This window comes from Lissotriton helveticus, chromosome 2_1, assembly GCF_964261635.1.
Source record: "Lissotriton helveticus chromosome 2_1, aLisHel1.1, whole genome shotgun sequence".
NCBI classification, from domain to species: Eukaryota; Metazoa; Chordata; class Amphibia; order Caudata; family Salamandridae; genus Lissotriton; species Lissotriton helveticus.
In genome coordinates this window covers 1525000637-1525020073 of record NC_136059.1, presented here as the reverse complement: position 1 = coordinate 1525020073, position 19437 = coordinate 1525000637, and the positions used below count along the sequence as shown (strand labels likewise).

The window sequence follows — 19437 nt, the reverse complement described above, 5'->3', positions numbered from 1 at the left end:
ATGCAATGCGTATCGCTAACAGCATGCACTGTCCTAGGAAGAAACAAAGCAATGCATCATGCTACAATCATGTACTATGCAATGAAGATATAATGCACTGCCCCACGTTATAATCAGGTACTGTGCGATGAAGAAATAATGCAAGGCGCCACGTTACAATCATGTACTGTGCAAGGGAAAAATAACGCAGTGCGTAGCGAGGCAAGCATGTAGTTCGTCAGGCACAAATGAAGTCAGGCATCATAGGACAGTTCAATGGTTTGTTAGCAGCACTAATGCAAAGTGTAATACGCCAGTTTAGGTGCTCTGTTAACAGTGCCCCCAATATGGATCAATGATGACACAAAAGTACCGTTTCTCACTCCGACACCAGTACTGCCCCTCCTTGGGCCAGCACGGGCCTAGATCTGAGCCGAAGCAACAGGCTCACGCAGCTGACAGAAGCGAGAGGCCGAGAGAGTGTCCCTCCGGACCCGCAGCCCACCCCAGGTGGTGATCCACGTTACCTGGGGGGGCGCGACCCAACTCTACTCTCCTCCTTCAGCTACTTGGGCCTTGATCCAGAACTCCGTCAATGGGTACGGCGAGCTCGGGCCGGCGGGTCAGCTCCTCCGGGGCTGCTGGTCCGGGCCGCTGCTATTTCACTCTGAGGGCCCAATGACCTGGCCCTCCTTCCGGCGGTCTCAGTGAACACCGAGACCCGCCCTCAGCACTTTGGAGACTTAATTCAAATTCAGTGCACACACTACCAAGGCACTCCTCACCAGTGCCTCAGGTTGCACCTCGACACGCACTCTGCGCATCCTAGACTCACCTCTTCTCTGGTGCTCACAATGACCCAGCACTCTTCACCCACGCTTCTGCTTGCACCTTGACAGGCACCTTGCGCGACCAAGTCTCTCCTCTTCTCCTGGTGCACACGATGTCCAGGCGCTCTTCACCAGTGCCCTGGCTGCACCACGAAACGCACTCTGAGTGTCTGAGTCTCACTTCTTTACTCGGTGCACACAACGACCAGGTGCTCCTCACCAACGCCCTGGACTGCACCACGACACGCACTCTGCTCGTCCGAATCTCACCTCTTCTCTCGGTGCACATGATGTCCAGGCGCTTTTTAGCAATGCCCTGGCTGCACCACAACACTGACTCTTCGCGTCCAAGACTCACTTCTTCTTTCGGTGCACACAACGAGCAGGCGCTCCTCACCAATGCCCTGGCCTGCACCACAACACCCAGTCTCTCAAGGCAAGGCACAACTCAAGGCACAACTTCTGAGGGTCTCAAGCTGCAAAAGCACGCGCACACCGGAAACTTTTATGTTCCTGTTTTTCGAAACAGGGAGCCAGCTCCCCTCGGGCCCCTGTGGTAACAAAACACAGCACAAAGCACAGTCTTCTTCAAGTAGGGGGACCCAGCACCTCCAAGCACCGTCCCAAAAGACTCTCCCATGGTTAGAACAGCAAACTGCAGACCAGCCCCAGATCATGAAGGATTGGTCTTTCCACAGCAGTCTTTTCAGTTGCTCCTTCTTTAGCAGAGGTTCCTCTTGACCACAGAATGGGTCCACGCCTTTTCAGTCTCAATCCATTTTTGTTTCATTCCAACATTCAGGGGTTTCAGCTCTCATAGTTATACCTCCTAATGTCTTTTAAGTTCGCTTGTGCTCCAACCCCTCCCTAAATCTGTTCTGGGTGTCTCCCTCCCAGTGTCACCTTTCTCCCTTTGATACTGGGGGTCTGGATCCTTAATCACTCAGCATGAGATGGGTCAATTGGTTTATATCACCAGCCCAGGCCTTTTTACCTCCCGAGCTTCTCCTCCCCCTACTCTCCAGATGCAGGGCAGCCTCGTGCCATCTCAACCCCTCCCTGGGTCAAGACCTCTCCCAACTCCTCTCACCTTCCAGATCCAGACAGTCAATCCACATTTCAGCAGAGACAAAGAAATGCTTAAAGCACAAAACTCAGCCACTTTCTAAAAGAGTGGTTTCTGAACACACAGTTACAAAACCACTTTCACAGAAAGATGTGTTATGACACTGTGAGTTCATACATACTAAACTTCACCTCTCCATTATCAATGTACAGGAAACTAGGCTAACACCCAGCCTCCCCCCTTCCGTCCTATGGGCAGGTTGGCCTTTCAGCAGTGAAAAACGAAATGGAGTGTTTTTCACTGCCAGGACTTAACACTCCTTAGCATATGTCCTGCATTTTAACTACACTGCACCCTGCCCTGGGATTACCCAGGACCTACCACAGGGTGTGTATGCAAAAGGGAAAGTCAGGCCTGACAAGTGGTTGCACTTGTCAGGACAACATGTTAACTTAGCAAACTGCACGCAGGCCTTCACTGCAGGCCTGAGTTCCGTTCTCTGCGCACCTTTGCATTACTAGCCCTGACACACACAGTGCACATCACTAGGGACTTTACTAGTAAGGCAAAAATACCAATCATGGCCAACCAATTACCATTACATTTTACATAGGGAACACTTGTACTTTGACACTGATCAGCAGTGGCAAAGTACCCAAAGCATCTAAATTGGAAACTCTATGTCAGCAAAACGGTCTAAGGGGAAAGCAAAAACTTTAGGGAACTTTAGCCAAAAAGGCCAAGTCCTACAGACTGTTTTTGGTCTAAAAGCTTACCTTTTTCAAGCAAGTTTCCACCAGTGATCAGCGCCTAGATCCTTAAGTCTAGGCAGAGTTGCTGGTATCAAAACAACATGTTGTCAACGGATGTCTGTGTGTATTAGTCCATTTAAAGATACACGATGGAAACGTAATGCAGTTACTGATCTTGAAACTGGGTATGGCACAATTTCATGCACCTACGCAGTATGATCACAGGTACCACCCATCTTTACCGGTGCTTGATGAAACTATTAAATAAACATTACTACTGACATTTCTATTTTATTCAAGCAATCTTTAATTTCAAGCGATCAATGAATTCATTCTAATGAACGTCTGAGCAAAAACATTGAAGTTTTCAATATTGATCTTATACTTGGTCTCGTTCTAAGGTTTCATAAGTAGCTCCGTGTAGTACTTGGTCATTTTATTTGTACAAAACCTTGTAGAATTAACTTATACAATCCAAAATGTGAACATATCAGAAACAGATGAAGAGATAACTCAGTTAAGCAACTTTGTTTTTATTATGTGCCCTATTGCCCTACTTGAAGAAATCTGTGTTTATATTTTTCCCTATCAAAGTCATAAATGTGTGAATTATAATGACATCCAAGGTAGGATGACTTCAGTGAATACAATTCAGTTTCCCTCAATTTGTCCTGATACTTTAGTGGACTTTTATTGTGTGATCTGATCTGCTTATTAATGGCCACTTTGTTTTTTTCATATTTACTTTTCAATTGTATTTTTTTGAGACATTTGTACCACTTCTAACATGTGTTTTGATCATATTAATATATGATACAAATTAGCTTTCAATATGGCATTGTTACATGCATGATGAAGTGAAGCAAGATGAGTTTGAGAAGTGAAACACAAACATGAGAATTAAGACAACCAGCAAAGAAAACTTGGTATTACATTTATACTATCGGAGGAGGTGTGAGGAGGGTAGATTTATTGACTTGGTTTTAAAATTTAATTCGAGCCATTCGATGTTCCAGAGCCTGCTAGACCCTTTCATGTATTTGTTAACAATATTTAGCTATCCCTGCACTCTGTATTTCTTCATAATTAGAAATGAGTCCTAATTCATTTTATTTGGTTTGATTTTGGTGCTTAGTGGCAGATCTATGTTTCTGTTTCCACACTAGGTCATGAAGTTATCTCATCAGCTATTACCTTTCGCATAAAAGAAGAGGGTGTGGCATATCCCTTAGAGCTTGAGGACAGCGAGAGGACCGGAGACATTACAAGTAAGTACATTGAACTTCACTTGTTTGAAATGACATACTATAAATGGCTGTTATCCTCACACCTAAGGAATAACATTATACACAGTCTTCCCTTTTTGAGTTAGATTTGCAGTGGTCAGTCTCCAAAACAACTCTATCTTACTGGGTTAGTCTGGCATTAGAGTAACATTTTTCCGCACCCAGGTTTTGTTCTAGGTGTTTTTGTTTGGGAAAGAGAGGCATACATTTACACCATAACATTACTTTAGGGTAAGACACATCATAAAAAGGTATGCAATGGAAGTTCAAAATAGTGTTGCGATTTAAAAGGTATAGTAGCAATACTATTCCCTAGGATTTATTGATTAATAAGATGAAGGTGCCTAATTTGGATCCCTCAGAATATTGAATGAATTGTTCATATGGACAGTGGAATAATAAGCCCCTGGGTAATACTTGCTCTAGAATTATAGTATATTTTAAGCGGTAAATATTTGCAAACAGTTTAAAAATCTGTTTTGTAGAGTGTGGCTGGTGCAATAATTGTGGTGTTTAAAATGTGAATCCATCATGGGTGAGTTCATACATTAGTGCCACACTTAATACATGCAGGTAAGTTTGGCTGCTTTTATACAATGATCGAAAATACAACCCTGTCTAATTAAAAACTATAGCAGTCAACAAAGGGATGGAAAGGAATGCCTGAGTTAATCTCAGACTCGTATGATTGCGTTTCAGTACATTAGTGAGAGGAAACCGCTCAAGAACAAAGACCATGGTGATGCCTCGCAGTTCAAGGAATGCCCGGGGCACTGTAGTTGAAACACTAAACAGGGAGAATGCTGAAGCAAGTGTGTACATGGATATTACACAGGATATATTACAAAGGAGTGTTCGCAAGGACATAGCTATAGAGGGGTCTGGGGCATCACACCCTCTAAATAAATGCATTACTGTTGAACGTTGGATTTTAGGTGTGTCAGCATCGGTGTTGGGTTTCCCTTGGGTCCATCATAGAAGCAGATTTTGTCCCTTTAAACCTAGGAAGCACTCATTTAAAGAAGCCTCTCTCTCTCTGTCCCACATATGACATGGGAAAACTGCCTTTCCGTCGCAGGCATTATCATGCAATGCTTTAGCCACGCATCATTTGCCCCACATTGCCTTTAGAAAGCAATGCCTTTACTACGCCTATACCTTTACCACGATGCCTTTACAACGCAAGTTAAGTCTATTTAAGGTATGTAGGTATGTATGTGTGTGTACATATATATATATATATATATATATATATATATATATATATATATATATATATAGTTTTTCACTGAAAAAAACAAATTTACAGGGACGTTGTAGTTGGGTTCAGATTTCACTCATGCAAAACTAGTGAAGTTCAGCAGTTAGTTACCTGAGCTATAACTATAACTGATGTCCCCGCGATTCACTGCTTATGACCTTACATATTACATCACTCTTAACACGGTCAGTAACGTCACTGATGACGTCTCAAATGACATCACTGATGACATCATCAAGAGAGTGTAAGTGTTTTTAAGAGTTTATGGGTGTGAAACATATATGCTAAACTATTGCAAAAGTTAAATTAGTATACTAAGTTCACTACTGCTGAGTGATACTACTTGTAACATATATTAAGTAAGTAGCTGTGTGACTGTATGTATCCTTGTGTGTATGGGTGTGTAAGTGGCTGTATGGGTGTATAAGTGGGGGAGTGAGATGCTGTGTGAATGGCGGTATTGGTGAGTGAGTGGGTGTGTCAGTGGCTGTATGGGTGAATGAGTGGCGGTGTGAGTGGCTCTTTGTAGGTAAGTGGTGATGTAGTGACTAAGGGTGAGTGATTGGGTGTATCAGTAGCTGTATGAATGAGTTACGCCATGTATAAGTGGCTGTATAGGTGAGTGAATGGCTGTTTGAATCGGTGTTTGGTTTTATGAGTAGGGGGTGGCTGCATTGGAGAGTATGTGTCTGTGTGAATGGCTGTATGGGTGAGTGAGTGGATGTTTGAATGTATGGATGTATAAATGGGTATGTAAGTGGTTCTGTGGGTATGTGAGTGAGTGTGTGAGTGCTTGTATAGGTGAGTGAGTGGCTTTGTTGAGAGGATGTATGGGTGAGTGTGTGGGAGTGACTGTGTAGGTGAATAAGTGGGTGTGTTAGTAGCTGTATGGGTGAGTGTGTGGCTATGTGAGTGGCTGTATAGGTGAGTGACTGGTTGTATGAGTGGTTTTATAAGTGAGTGAATGGTTTTGTGAGTGGCTGTACGATTGAGCGAGTGGGTGTGGGAGTGCCTCTGTGGAGGAATAAGTGAGTGTGTGAGTACTGGTATTGGTCTATGAATGGGTATGTGAATGATTGGGTGGGAGTGGGCGAATGAGACGTTGTATAGGGGAGTCAGTGGGTGTATACGTGGTTGTGTGGATGATGGCATCAGGGATGTCATTAGAGATGTCATCGGTGAATGTAATCAGTGATGTGACTGACCATGTCTTCAGTGATGTAATATGTGAGGTCATAAGCAGTGCATTGTGGGTCCTAAATTAATGTTATAGCTCAGTGAACTACAACTGATGAATTTCACTGGTTTTATACGAGTGAAATCTGAGCTTAACTACAACGTCCCTGTAACCTTTGTTTTTTTCAGGGAATTTCTAAGTTTTTAAAAACAAATTCTATTTGCTTACTATAAGATACCTGTAAAGTGAATTGCTATGTTTTTTTTAGCTACTAGTTGCTTTTGCAGAGAGGTGGAGAAAGGGGACGGGTCCTCTGACAAGCTGTCAGAAATCCTGCTATGTTTAACTTACTGGAGGGATTCTGGGCTCCCAAGAACCCTTGGCATCAAAGTGAACTACATTCCCCAACCAGCAATGCCCCAAGAAGCGTGTTTGCTGAGTGGTGGAGAAAGGCGGCGAGGCCTCCAAACACCTCTCAACCATTCTGTTGTATGGGACTTGCTGCAGGTGACAGGAGGGCTTTTTGGCCCAAAGAACACTAGACCAAGCAGACTTCATTCCCCAACCAGCAGTGCGCCAGGAGGCGCGTTTGCACAGTGATGGAGAAAAGTGGCGTGTTCTCCGAAGTCCCCTCAGCAATCGTGCTCTGTGGGACTTACTGGAGGTAACAGGAGGGCTAGTTGGTCCCCAAGGACCTTCTGGGGCCAAGGGGACTTCATCCCCTAACCAGCAGTGTGCCAGGGGGCGCGTTTGCAGAGTGGTGGAGATAGGAGGTTGTGGCCTCCGACAACCTCTCTGCAGTCCCGCTGTGTGGGAATTACTAGATGTAACAGGAGTGTAGTTGACCCCCAAGGACCCTCAGCAGCCAAGGGGATTCATCCCCCAAAAAGCAGTACGCCAGGAGGCGTGTTTGCAGAGTAGTGGAGAAAGGGGGCGTGGCCTCCGGCGACTAGCCGCTCCGGCATTTTTTGTTTTTTACGGGATGGGTGGTTCCCTGCATCGATTTGGGCCCAGGGGACCCCATCCCCCAGACCCAGGCCTTTTTTAAATGGGGGCCCATTCTTTTTTATTTTATTTTATAACTTAAAGAGAGGAGGGTGAATAGGCCACCTCCTGGTCTGATTTAGGCACTGGGAACCCCATCCCCCGGGGCTCAGCCTCTAGTGTGGGTGCCCTGGTCCCACCCAGGGCACCCACTTGTCACTGGTGGGAACGATGGGCGAGCCTCAAGGTTCCCGCCGTCCTTGCTGGCTCCCTTCCTCCTGCGGGAGCCGGCATTGCTTTGACAGAGAGGGAGCTGCTAACATGCAGCTTCCTTTCTGTCAAAGCATTTGTGCTCTGCTTTGAGCAAGCAAGAGCAAAATGTTCCTGCTTGCTCAAAGAGGAGCACAATTTGCTATGGCTTGGCGTGAGCAGTAAAGCTCCCAGCAAGTCATAGCAAACAGCTGTGTCCCTGGGGTGGGCACCCCGGTTCGTAGCAGGAGCCGGCCCTGGGGTTGGCAGTCCCCAGGGCCATATATGGTTGCAGGAGGGGACCACGCAGCTCCCCTCTTTAATTTCTATTTGCCCTGGGCACGTGGTGGTCCCCGGTGCTTTGCAACACTCTAAGCTGTTCATCAAGACTTCACTAGACAGTGATTGCTGAGTATAGTTCTATTTTATGACACAGTGGCCAGTTTCCTTACACCACTCTTCTTTGTGATGGATGGCTGTCGTAGTAGATTGCAATAAATTCATCTGTTCACTTACACCTTTCTCTAGGTTGATAGCTCATTGTAGTAGACATTTATAACAGACTGACCTCTCTGCTTACACCTTTCTCTAGGATGAAGAATAATTTTACTAGTTGTGTGTGACATAGTGCTTGTCCACTAAGACCTCTCTACTGGTTGTATGTTGAAGTGGTATGTGTAAATCTGACATTTGCACTAACATTTCTTTTCAGGTTCATGAATTGTGTTATTGTGATTTCCAATAGACTAGCCTATACAATTAGACGTTTTATGTTTTAGTGATGTCCTTAGTGATGTCACTGACCATGTCATGAATGATGTAATATGTGAGGTCATAGGCAGTGCATTGCAGTGGCGCAAGTTATAAGTGGCTCAGCTAACCTTAACTCCCAAATTTCACTGGTTTTGTGCAAGTGAAACCTGAGCCTAATTATAATGCAAAACGAAAGGTGGTGATGGACGGAGCGTTGACAATACAAACACTCACCCCCAGTCAACTGATCTGGGTTTAATCCATCACCGTTCTTTAGCTCACTCCGCCACCCCAGTTCAGACATGGCCATATGCAAATCAGTCTGACCCTGTGCCTCATGGGAACAGTCCGCCCGAACTGCCAAGCCATGTCTTCCCTGGACCGGAATCAAGCTTCCCAGGACCGGTTTCTGGCATTACAGCCGTCTTCAGCCGGGCTTGCTTGACTCCAGTGACAAAGTGAGCAAGGAACTCACGTCTGAGCATACCCTGCCAACTTAGGGCGAACAAAGAAAAACGAAAGGTGGTGATGGACGGAGCATTGACAATACAAACACTCACCCCCAGTCAACTGATCTGGCCACTGGATTCAAGATAGCCTGGCTGATGAGGATTATGAAACCGAAACCGGTCCCAGGATGCTTGTTTCCGGTCCAGGGAAGACATGGCTTGGCAGTTCGGGCTGGACTGTCGCTTTGTTCGCCCTAAGTGTGGCAGGGTATGCTCAGACGTGAGTCCCTTGCTCACTTGGCCACTGGATTCAAGATAGCCTGGCTGATGAGGATTATGAATCCGAAACCGGTCCCAGGATGCTTGTTTCCGGTCCAGGGAAGACATGGCTTGGCAGTTCGGGCTGGACCGTTCCCATGAGGCACAGGGTCAGACTGATTTGCATATGGCCATGTCTGAACTGGGGTGGCTGAGTGGGCTAAAGAAAGATGATGGATTAAACCCAGATCAGTTGACTGGGGGTGAGTGTTTGATTTGCTCAAACGCTCCGTCCATCACCCCCTTTTGTATCACTTTGTTCGCCCTAAGTGTGGCAGGGTATGCTCAGACGTGAGTCCCTTACTCACTTGGCCACTGGATTCAAGATAGCCTGGCTGATGAGGATTATGAATCCGAAACCGGTCCCAGGATGCTTGTTTCCGGTCCAGGGAAGACATGGCTTTGCAGTTCGGGCTGGACTGTTCCCATGAGGCACAGGGCCAGACTGATTTGCATATGGCCATGTCTGAACTGGGGTGGCTGAGTGGGCTAAAGAATGGTGATGGATTAAACCCAGATCAGTTGACTGGGGTGAGTGTTTGATTTGCTCAAACGCTCCGTCCATCACCCCCTTTTGTATCGCTTTGTTCGCCCTAAGTGTGGCAGGGTATGCTCAGACGCGAGTCCCTTGCTCACTTGGCCACTGGATTCAAGATAGCCTGGCTGATGAGGATTATGAATCTGAAACCGGTCCCAGGATGCTTGTTTCCGGTCCAGGGAAGACATGGCTTGGCAGTTCGGGCTGGACTGTTCCCATGAGGCACAGGGTCAGACTGATTTGCATATGGCCATGTCTGAACTGGGGTGACTGAGTGGGCTAAAGAAAGGTGAGGGATTAAACCCAGATCAGTTGACTGGGGGTGAGTGTTTGATTTGCTCAAACGCTCCGTCCATCACCCCCTTTTGTATCGCCTAATTATAATGCCCCTGTAACTTTGTTTTTTTCAGTGAATTTCTAAGGTTATTTTTATTCTATTACCTAACAATAACGTCCATGTAACCTTTGTTTTTTTCAGTGAATTTCTGTTTTTTTAAGTAGTAGTCGCGTTTGCAGAGTGGTGGAGAAAGGGCACGGGCCTCCGACTGGCTCTTAGGAATACCGGTGTGTATGATGTACAGGTTGTGCAGGAGGGTTTCTTGGCCCCAATGTCCCTCTGGAGTAGAGTGCACTTCATCCCCCAAGCAGAAGTGTACCAGGAGCCGTGTTTGCAGAGTGGTAGAGAAAGAGGGCGTGGCCTCCGAAGACCTCTGAGCAATCCCGCTGTGTGGGACTTGCTGGAGGTAACAGGAGGGGTAGTTGGCCCCCAAGGCGAACTACCGGTTAGGGGAAGAAGTCCACTTTAGTCCTGAGGCCCTAAGAAGTAAAGTGAAATTCATTCCACAAGCAGTAGTGCACCAGGAGGCACATTTGCAGAGTGATGGAAAAAGGGGAAGGGCCTCTGGCGAGTTGTCAGATTTTTTAATTTTCTTTTTTTCTATTTTTTAGGAAGGGGGTCATCGTGGCCCTCCATCCCTGGGCTGTTTTGGGCCCCGCGGACCCCATCCCAGGGGCCCAGCCTTTGCAATTTTTAATTAAAAAAGAATACTAAGGGGAAGGAGTAGTTTCTGTCCTGTAACTCCAGTTCTGTAGTAGGGGTATCTCTGTTATAGTCATAATCTAGTGAATAGTCCCGCCCATGTGCGCGGACCCCGGAGCAATCAAAAATAATCTCTTAAGTTGTCCAAACATGCAGAACTGCACAGACACTTAAGAGAGAATTTAAAGACAGATAATGCAGCCTATATCCACAGGCTACACTGTCCAGTACTTCGACTAGAAATTCCACCAAAAGTCCACAAACAGCACAGCCTGTCCAGGGTTTTCGTACAGAGAAAACCTTGCCTGTAACAGCAAAACCCTCTGGAATGATAGAGAGGAAGAAGTGGACAGACAAGCCCCATAGGCTGCCATTAAGTGGCTCAAAACAGGATACTGTGCCTTTAAGAGAACTTTCCAGAAGCCTCACAGTATCCCAGAATGCACTGCAGGTCCCTTCCACCTTCAGTTCTTTTTGAAGGCGTAACACGCCAGACCTGTAGTATTTCTTACATGAATATCTCTCTCCACCGGGGAGGAGGGCGGGCGCTTATGACTATAACAGAGATACCCCTACTACAGAACTGGAGTTACAGGACAGAAACTACTCCTTCTGTAGTAGGGGATCTCTGTGTATAGTCATAATCTAGTGAATAGAATGGCAAGCCCATCCCCACACCAAAGCGGCGGTGGAGAAAAGAGAAATAACCACTACTGTGCGAACAGATTTCGCAGCGAAGCCTGCCCAACCCGAGCATCTGCCCTGGCAACAGTGTCCAGACAGTAATGCTTAACAAAGGTATGGACCGACTTCCAAGTGGCTGCCCTGCAGATATCTGCAAGCGGAACACTACGGAGCAAAGCAGTCGTGGCAGCTTTGCCCTTGTGGAATGAGCCTTAGGTTTACCCCCTAAGGTCTTATCAGCCTTTTGGTAACACAATTGTATACAGGACACAATCCACCTCAAGATGGACTGTTTAGAGGTAGCAAGACCGGTCCTGACTGATCCATAATTGATAAACAATTATTCTGACCTACGAATATCCTTGGTTTTATTCAGATAAAATTTCAACACCCTCCTAACATCCAGGGAACGCAGAGACCGTTCCGCTGGAGATGAAGGATCCTGAAAACTCGGAGGCAAAGTTATAGTCTGGTTAACATGGAAGTCAGATATAACCTTCGGAAGAACTTTTAGGGTGAGTACGCAGAACAACCTTAGCAGCATGAAATACAGTATAAGGTTCCTGGCCACACAACGCCTGAATTTCCCTCACCCTGCGGGCCGATGTAATGGCCACGAGGAACGCCGCCTTCCAGGACAGGTGCTGCAATGAAGCCTTATGAATAGGTTCAAAAAGCCCCTTCATCCATCAGGACAGCACCACGTTCAATTCCCATGAAGGCGAAGGAAGCCGGACAGCAGGGAACACTGTCTTCGAGCCTTCCAAAAAACACTTTGATCACAGGGACCTGAAAGAAGGAAGTCTGTGAAGGCCATGTCCTGTAGTTCGTCAGCGCAGCAAGATGAACCTCAATGCAACGGACATTAAGGCCAGATTGCGCCAGGTGTAGAAGATACGGAAGGATGACATCTTCCTTCTACGTCCGTAGGTCATAGTCCTTGAACTTGCACCAGATGCAAAAACCTCTTCCACTTGTAAGCATAAGAAGTCGCCTAGCCTCCTTCAGTATGTCCATACAAAACATCTGGTAGATTCAAATGGACATAACGCACTACTCAGGAGCCATGCCGCCAAACTCAAAGACGAGAGGTTGGGGTGCAACATCTGCCCCCCCGAACTTCGTGAGAAGATCCGGCCTGCACGGCAGCCGTATGTGAGGAAGGAGAAACCGGTGAAGCAGGTCTGTGAACCACCACTGCCTGGGCCATTCCAGGGCAATCAGGATCATCCACGCCCTGGACTGGGACAGTTCGATGAGTACCGCCGGGAATCAGGGGAATGGGCGGAAAAGCGTACAGAAAGCTGTTCGACCAGTTAATCCATAACGCATACCCCAGCGTCCCCTGCTGGTAGTACCCGGAGGCGAAGTCTCAGCATTTGCTGCTTTCGGCGGTGGAGAACAGATCTACGTCTGGAGTCCCCCACCATGCGAAGACTTCTCCTAGTACTTTGTCGTTTATGACTTTATGACCCATTAGTGGTCTCCCTGAATCAGTCTGCTCAGTGCGACTGTCCGAACCTTCTGCACACCTAGCAGATGGGGAACCATGATCGTCAGTCCTCCGGCTAGAAGCCAGCGCCAGATCGCCTGCGCCTCCTGCGACAGAGTGCGCAATCTCGAACCCCCCTACTTGGTGAGGCAATACATCGTGGGCGTATTGTCCGTCTGTACAAGCAGAGAGTTGGTCTGGAAGGACGTAAGAAACGCCTTCATAGCCAAGTGAACAGTTCTGAGTTCCAGGAAATTGATGTGATACGTGGACTCCAACGGGGACCACGTTCCTTGTATCCGTAAGTCTCCGGAATGTGCCCCCCAGCCGTGGCGAGATGCATCCGTCACGATAGTGTGTGCGGGAATGTCCCTGTGAAAGGGAACCCCTCTGAGGAGATTCTCCGCCGAACACCACCACTTCAGAGACTGAAGCGCATGCAGAGACAGTCGTATCCTGTCGTCCCAAGATCCATTCCTCTGATCCCACTGATCCTCCAAGCACTCCGCAAAGGTCTCATGTGCAGCCGTGCGTGTGGCGTGAGGAAGATACCAGAGGCCATCGACCCCAGTAGAGAAGACACCGTCCCCACTGTTGTAGATGGAGCGGACATAAGAGCCTAAGCCTTCTGAAGGAGTGATAATCGTCCCTCCTCTGAAGAAGACACGCTTGCTGACAGCGTATCGATGGAGGCTCCCAAGTACTGTATGCACTGGACCGAAATCGGGACAGCCTTGGACATGTTGAAGTGCAACCCCAGCTTGTTCAAAAGAACGCATGTCTTCTGGAAGTGTGCTAGAGCTTCCGAGAAAGAGGAGGCCTTGATCAACCAATCGTCCAGGTCCGGGTATACAAACACCTCGTTTATCCTCAGGTGTGCAGCTACCACCGTCATGCACTCCGAGGCGCAGAGGGTAGCCCGACTGGCAGTACTGTGTACTGATAATGATTGGCGCCGACTCGGAATCGCCGGAAGTACGCATCCTATAGACCTATGACAGAGCCAATCTCCCTGTTGCAGCTGAGGAGAAAACCTGATGCAACGATAGCATGCGAAATTCCTCTCTCTGCGAATCCACTTGTTTGCTTGTCGCAAATCCAGAATGGACCTGAACTCTTTCTTGTCCTTCTTGCGAACCAGAGAGAACCGGGAGTACAGACCTCTTCCCCTTGAGACAGAGGCACGTCTCCTATCGCCCTTTTCCTGAACAGGATATCGGCCTCCGCCTGTAGCTCGCGCAGCTGAAACTGCGAGCTGGCCGGAGGAATACCTGGAGAAGGGCTGATGAACCGAAGACTGACTTAGACCCGGCCGGCCTTTGTTCGCCGAGGAGCATCAAGCTCTCCCGCGTATGCGCACAATATACTTGTGAAGTATTAAAGGCGGCCCGGGACCGCAGACAAACCCTGGGAGGAAAAACGTCGCTAGAAAGGGAAGGAGGCCTCAAGCCGGTCTCCACGCCCCAAACCTGCAGCCTTCCAAAAGTCCCGAGTCAGACTTATGCGGGCCACTCACTACCCCCATGGCAGCCCAAGGGTTGCCCAAAGAACGGGAGAGTAGCAGCACCCTGCTGAGCCGCAGGCTGCAGAGACGTCTGACGAAAACAAGTATGGCAACGTAGGACAAACCCACAATACTTGGGGGTCGGCAGGAGAGAAAACTCCGCTCTGACACCGATGCTTAGAACTGAAACCATCAGGTCTCTTGTAAGGTTTCCCTTCTGTCTCTTGGCAGGGGAACCATAAATCGGTGAAGAAAACACCCCCACACAGGGATCCTACCACAACCGCCCAGCAACAGCGGGCCACCGCATGACGTCTACGCGCATGACGTCTACGTGCCACCTCTGCGACCAAGTCAGAAGTACATTCGAAGCCAGAACCTCCTGGCAGGTGGTAGCGGACCAAAGCTAAGTACCGCCAACCAGTTAAGAGTCGGGACTCCCCGTACTCGAGGAAGACGCATCCCCGGCATCAAGGCACGGAAATTCGCAGACTGAGGGGCCAAAGGCCCCTGCCTAGCCGATGAGTAGGCATGCGAATACTCAAAACTAAGCAAAAAAGGACCAATGTCCCACGCTTACACGTGGTGAGTAGCCACAGACTCCCCATCAGAAGGGTTCCTCGACGCCGATCAACTGCTCGGCGTCGTGAGCGGACGGTGCCGGGAACACAAAGTCCCCTCCTACGAAGAGGGGCTCAACACGGAGCGAGGCCTGGAACAAGACCCAGGCCGCAAGCACCGGTAAGTGTTCCGCGGCTGTAACCCATGACGTCGACTTCACTTCGACGTCACCATCACTAAGACAGTGACTGTCTCTACGATAACCAACACTCCGACGTCAAAATGTCACCACGGTGTCAAACACCGAGACGCCGAGACATCCACAACCGTGACGACTGGACCCAACGGAAGATAGCGGAGTCCAAGCGACCAACGCCCCAAAAGGAGCATCACTGTCCCATGACGTCGAGCATCACTGCTCCATGACGTCGAGCATCACTGCTCCATGACGTCGAGCATCACTGCTCCATGACGCCGAGCATCACTGCTCCATGACGTCGAGCATCACTGCTCCATGACGTCGAGCATCACTGCTCCATGACGTCGAGCATCACAGCTCCATGACGTCGAGCCTCACCGCTCCATGACGTCGAGCATCACCGCTCCATGGCGTCGAGCATCACCGCTCCATGACGTCGAGCATCACCGCTCCATGACGTCGAGCATACCTGCTCCATGACGTCGAGCATACCTGCTCCATGACGTCGAGCATACCTGCTCCATGACGCCGAGCATACCTGCCCCATGACGTCGAGCATCACTGATCCATGACGTCGAGCATCACTGCTCCATGACGTCGAGCATCACTGCTCCATGACGTCGAGCATCACTGCTCCATGACGTCGAGCATCACTGCTCCATCGACGTCGAGCATCACTGCCCCATCGACGTCGAGGCACTCCATCGACGTCGAGGCACTCCATCGACGTCGAGGCACTCCATCGACGTCGAGGCACTCCATCGACGTCGAGGCACTCCATCGACGTCGAGGCACTCTACCGACGTCGAGGCACCCCATCGACGTCGAGGCACCCCATCGACGTCGAGGCACCCCATCGACGTCGAAGCACCCCATCGACGTCGAGGCACTCCATCGACGTCGAGGTACTCCATCGACGACGAGGCACTCCATCGACGTCGAGGCATCGAGGCATCTCCACGACGCCGAGGCATCTCCATGACGCTCCACGTCCTCGAAGCCGACCGGAACCGCGTCATAGCTCAGACGTGCCTTTACCGGGGAGAACCCCAGAGGTTACAGCATGGGACTCGGTAGAGGACCCACCCTCTCCTTACCCAGAGGCTGAAGATGCCTTCAAACTCCTCTGTTCTAAACCTGGGAGCCAAAGCTTCCCAGAAGGGAGTCACAGAGAAGACAGGTGTCAAAAGACACAGGCAAACACAGAATACAAACCTGTGAGCTTCAGCTTTGGCCTTTAGTACAGCTGCAGACAAAGCACTTGTCAGACTAGAAGTAGTATAAGACAAGAATACTGCAGAAATTCTGCCAAAAAAACACAGCAGAAGGTAGATAAAGGCCAAAGACGTCGAGTGAAGCTGTAAAAATCCAAATTTATCACAAAAATAATATAGAAAAAGCTCAAAAAAGAAGAGCTAATGCTCCAGGGTCCTGCTAGCAGGAGCCGGAAAAAAGAACTGAAGGTGGAAAGGACCTGCAGTGCATTCTGGGATACTGTGAGGCTTCTGGAAAGTTCTCTTAAAGGCACAGTATCCTGTTTTGAGCCACATAATGGCAGCCTATGGGGCTTGTCTGTCCACTTCTTCCTCTCTATCATTCCAGAGGGTTTTGCTGTTACAGGCAAGGTTTTCTCTGTAAGAAAACCCTGGACAGGCTGTGCTGTTTGTGGACTTTTGGTGGAATTTCTAGTCGAAGTACTGGACAGTGTAGCCTGTGGATATAGGCTGCATTATCTGTCTTTAAATTCTCTCTTAAGTGTCTGTGCAGTTCTGCATGTTTGGACAACTTAAGAGATTATTTTTGATTGCTCCGGGGTCCGCGCACATGGGCGGGACTATTCACTAGATTATGACTATACACAGAGATCCCCTACTACAGAAGGGGGGGTTGCACGGCCTCCCTCCTGGGCCGATTTCGACCCCTGGGACCCCATTACCCAGGCCTGCCCATTAAAAAAGAAAAGTATATAAGAAAGGGAGGGGGACCCGCAGCCCCCCTCCCGGGCCTGGCCTTTTCTTTTTAATTTAAAAAAAAAGGGAAAGTGCAGTGCATCCCCCCCTCCCGGGGACCCTATCCTCCAGGACCAGGCCTCTATTCTGGGTGCCCTGGTCCCACCAAGGGCACCCACTATTATCTGTTGGGGCCGCGTGGGTTGCCTCAAGGCCCCCGCGGTCCCTGTCGGCTCCCCACATTCTGCAGGAGACAGCATCGCTTTTGAGCCCATCACCAACCTCCCTTTCCTAGCCAAAATCCTGGAGAAATGTGTTCTCTTCCAATTGAACCATCACCTGGAATCTAATAACCTTCCCGACTCACACCAATCTGGGTTCAGAAATGGATGCAGCACAGAAACCGCTATACTGAGCATTACAGACGACATTCACAACTCCCTTGACTCCAACAAATGCTGCCTGCTTGTCCTCCTCGACCTATCAGCTGCTTTCGACACGGTTGATCACAACCTGCTCTTAGACGCTCTTCTAAAACGCGTAGGAGCTGATGGCAATGTCCTTAAATGATTCTCCTCATTTCTACATAACCGCTCACAACTCATAAAAATCAAAAACTCAATGTCCGACACCTCTCCCTCAACTTGAGGTGTTCCTCAAGGCTCAGTCCTCTCTCCCACACTCTTCAACATTTACATGGAACCACTCACCGCCATTCTAAAACAAGCAAGCATCGACTATCATCTCTATGCTGACGACACCCAGTTGTACCTTGAAGTCTCTTCCATCACTGACATCCTCTGCCTTAACTCCACTCTCTCTAAAAGTAGAAAATTGGCTAACTCTCAACCACCTCAAACTCAACCAAGAAGAAAATGAAATCCTTGTCTTCTCAAATCACGAGCAACTCGCTCAGATCCAAGAATGGCTAAACCACCTTACCGCTCTAAACTGCAAACTCACTACAACAAACTCAGTCAAATCACTAGGGATCTCTTTAGACCCAAGCCTCAACATGAGTTTCCACATCAAATCCACTGCAAAAGGCGCCCTCTACAACCTAAAACTCCTCAACAAAATCAAACCCTTCTTACCACCCAAGGACCTAAAAACTGCAACCCAATCTCTAGTTCTTTCCAGACTTGACTATGGTAATGCCACTCTAACCGGGTCAGCTAGAACACACACAGCCCCCTTGAGAGCCACCCTCAACGCCGCAGCAAGAATGGTCTCAGGGACCAGGAAATTGGACCACATCACCCCTACTCTACAGGCCCTAAAATAGCTACCCATCGAAGCACGCTGCGCCTTCAAAACGGCCTGCCTCACACATAAAGCCTTGAACACAGTCAAACCGGATTACCTCGCTGCCAAACTCACAAAGGCTGGACAAACAAGAAACCTCAGAAGCTCCAACTCACTCCTCTTAATCCCCCCAAAAAGACATAAACAAAAAGCCCTCTCCTGCTCTTTTTCTGGGAATACCCCAAAAATCTGGAACTCTCTCCCTACTCACATCAGGACGAATCCCTCTTTCACGATCTTCAAGAGGCAACTAAAAGAATTTCTCCTCAACCGCCAACTCTATGGTTCCGGACAATGACTTTGTTACTCTTGGTACCCAATATCCTCGTGACTCTCACTGTACTTTATTGCTTATGTTTTTCACTTTTATGTATGCTGTAAAGCGCTCTGACACCCCCTGGGTCTTGCAAGCGCTATATAAAACTCAAAATAAATAAATCAATAAGCTGTTAACATGCAGCTCCTTCTATCCAAAAGCAATTAATTCTACTCCGCTTTCAGCAAGCAAGAACATTTTTAGTATTAAATCTTTTTTATTCATTGCATAAATACCGACCCATGCTTGTGAAGGCACCGGCCACACAATAACAATGCAAAAGTAACGCCATAGCAGGCGCCAGTGCCATACAAGATGTGTTAAACACAGCAAGCCGCCTACAACCCTGTCGGGCCGGCCGCGTCTAAAGGCAAGAGAACCAGTCGGAAGCTGTAGCCATGTGCGTAAGAAAACCAAACCCCAAACTAACCCCCCCCTTTCCTCCCCCCACCCCCCTCCTTTTCCGCTGAGTAAACCAAGCAGAAACCCCAAACCAGTCCTGCAGCAATAAAGGGGCAGCCTTAGAACCATTTTATATCTGGACTTCCCGCCGGCGAGCCTTTGTCTTGGGCTCAGAGAGTGGAGTGTCCGCGAGATGCAGCAACCTCAGATAACGGGGACAGCTCAGCTCCCTGAACTCCCCGGCGAGTAAAGTCAAGAACGTCCGCCAGAGGTCTGCAAACTCCCCACCTCTCCCTGCTGCTGTCAGGGACAGCTTCTCCATCCCCAGGATTGTCCAAAGTCTG

The 19437-nt window shown here is 48.6% G+C and overlaps 1 protein-coding gene across 2 annotated transcripts in view; it reads left to right on the top strand.

The window, feature by feature from the left end:
• LOC144818756 (uncharacterized) overlaps positions 1-19437 on the top strand; it is a 182728-nt gene that overhangs the window by 63546 nt on the left and 99745 nt on the right. For both annotated transcript variants that reach the window (XM_078676474.1, XM_078676473.1), the window contains one exon: positions 3794-3895. In XM_078676474.1, coding sequence (XP_078532600.1) covers positions 3794-3895 — 102 coding nt within the window. The remainder of the gene's footprint in view (positions 1-3793; positions 3896-19437) is intronic.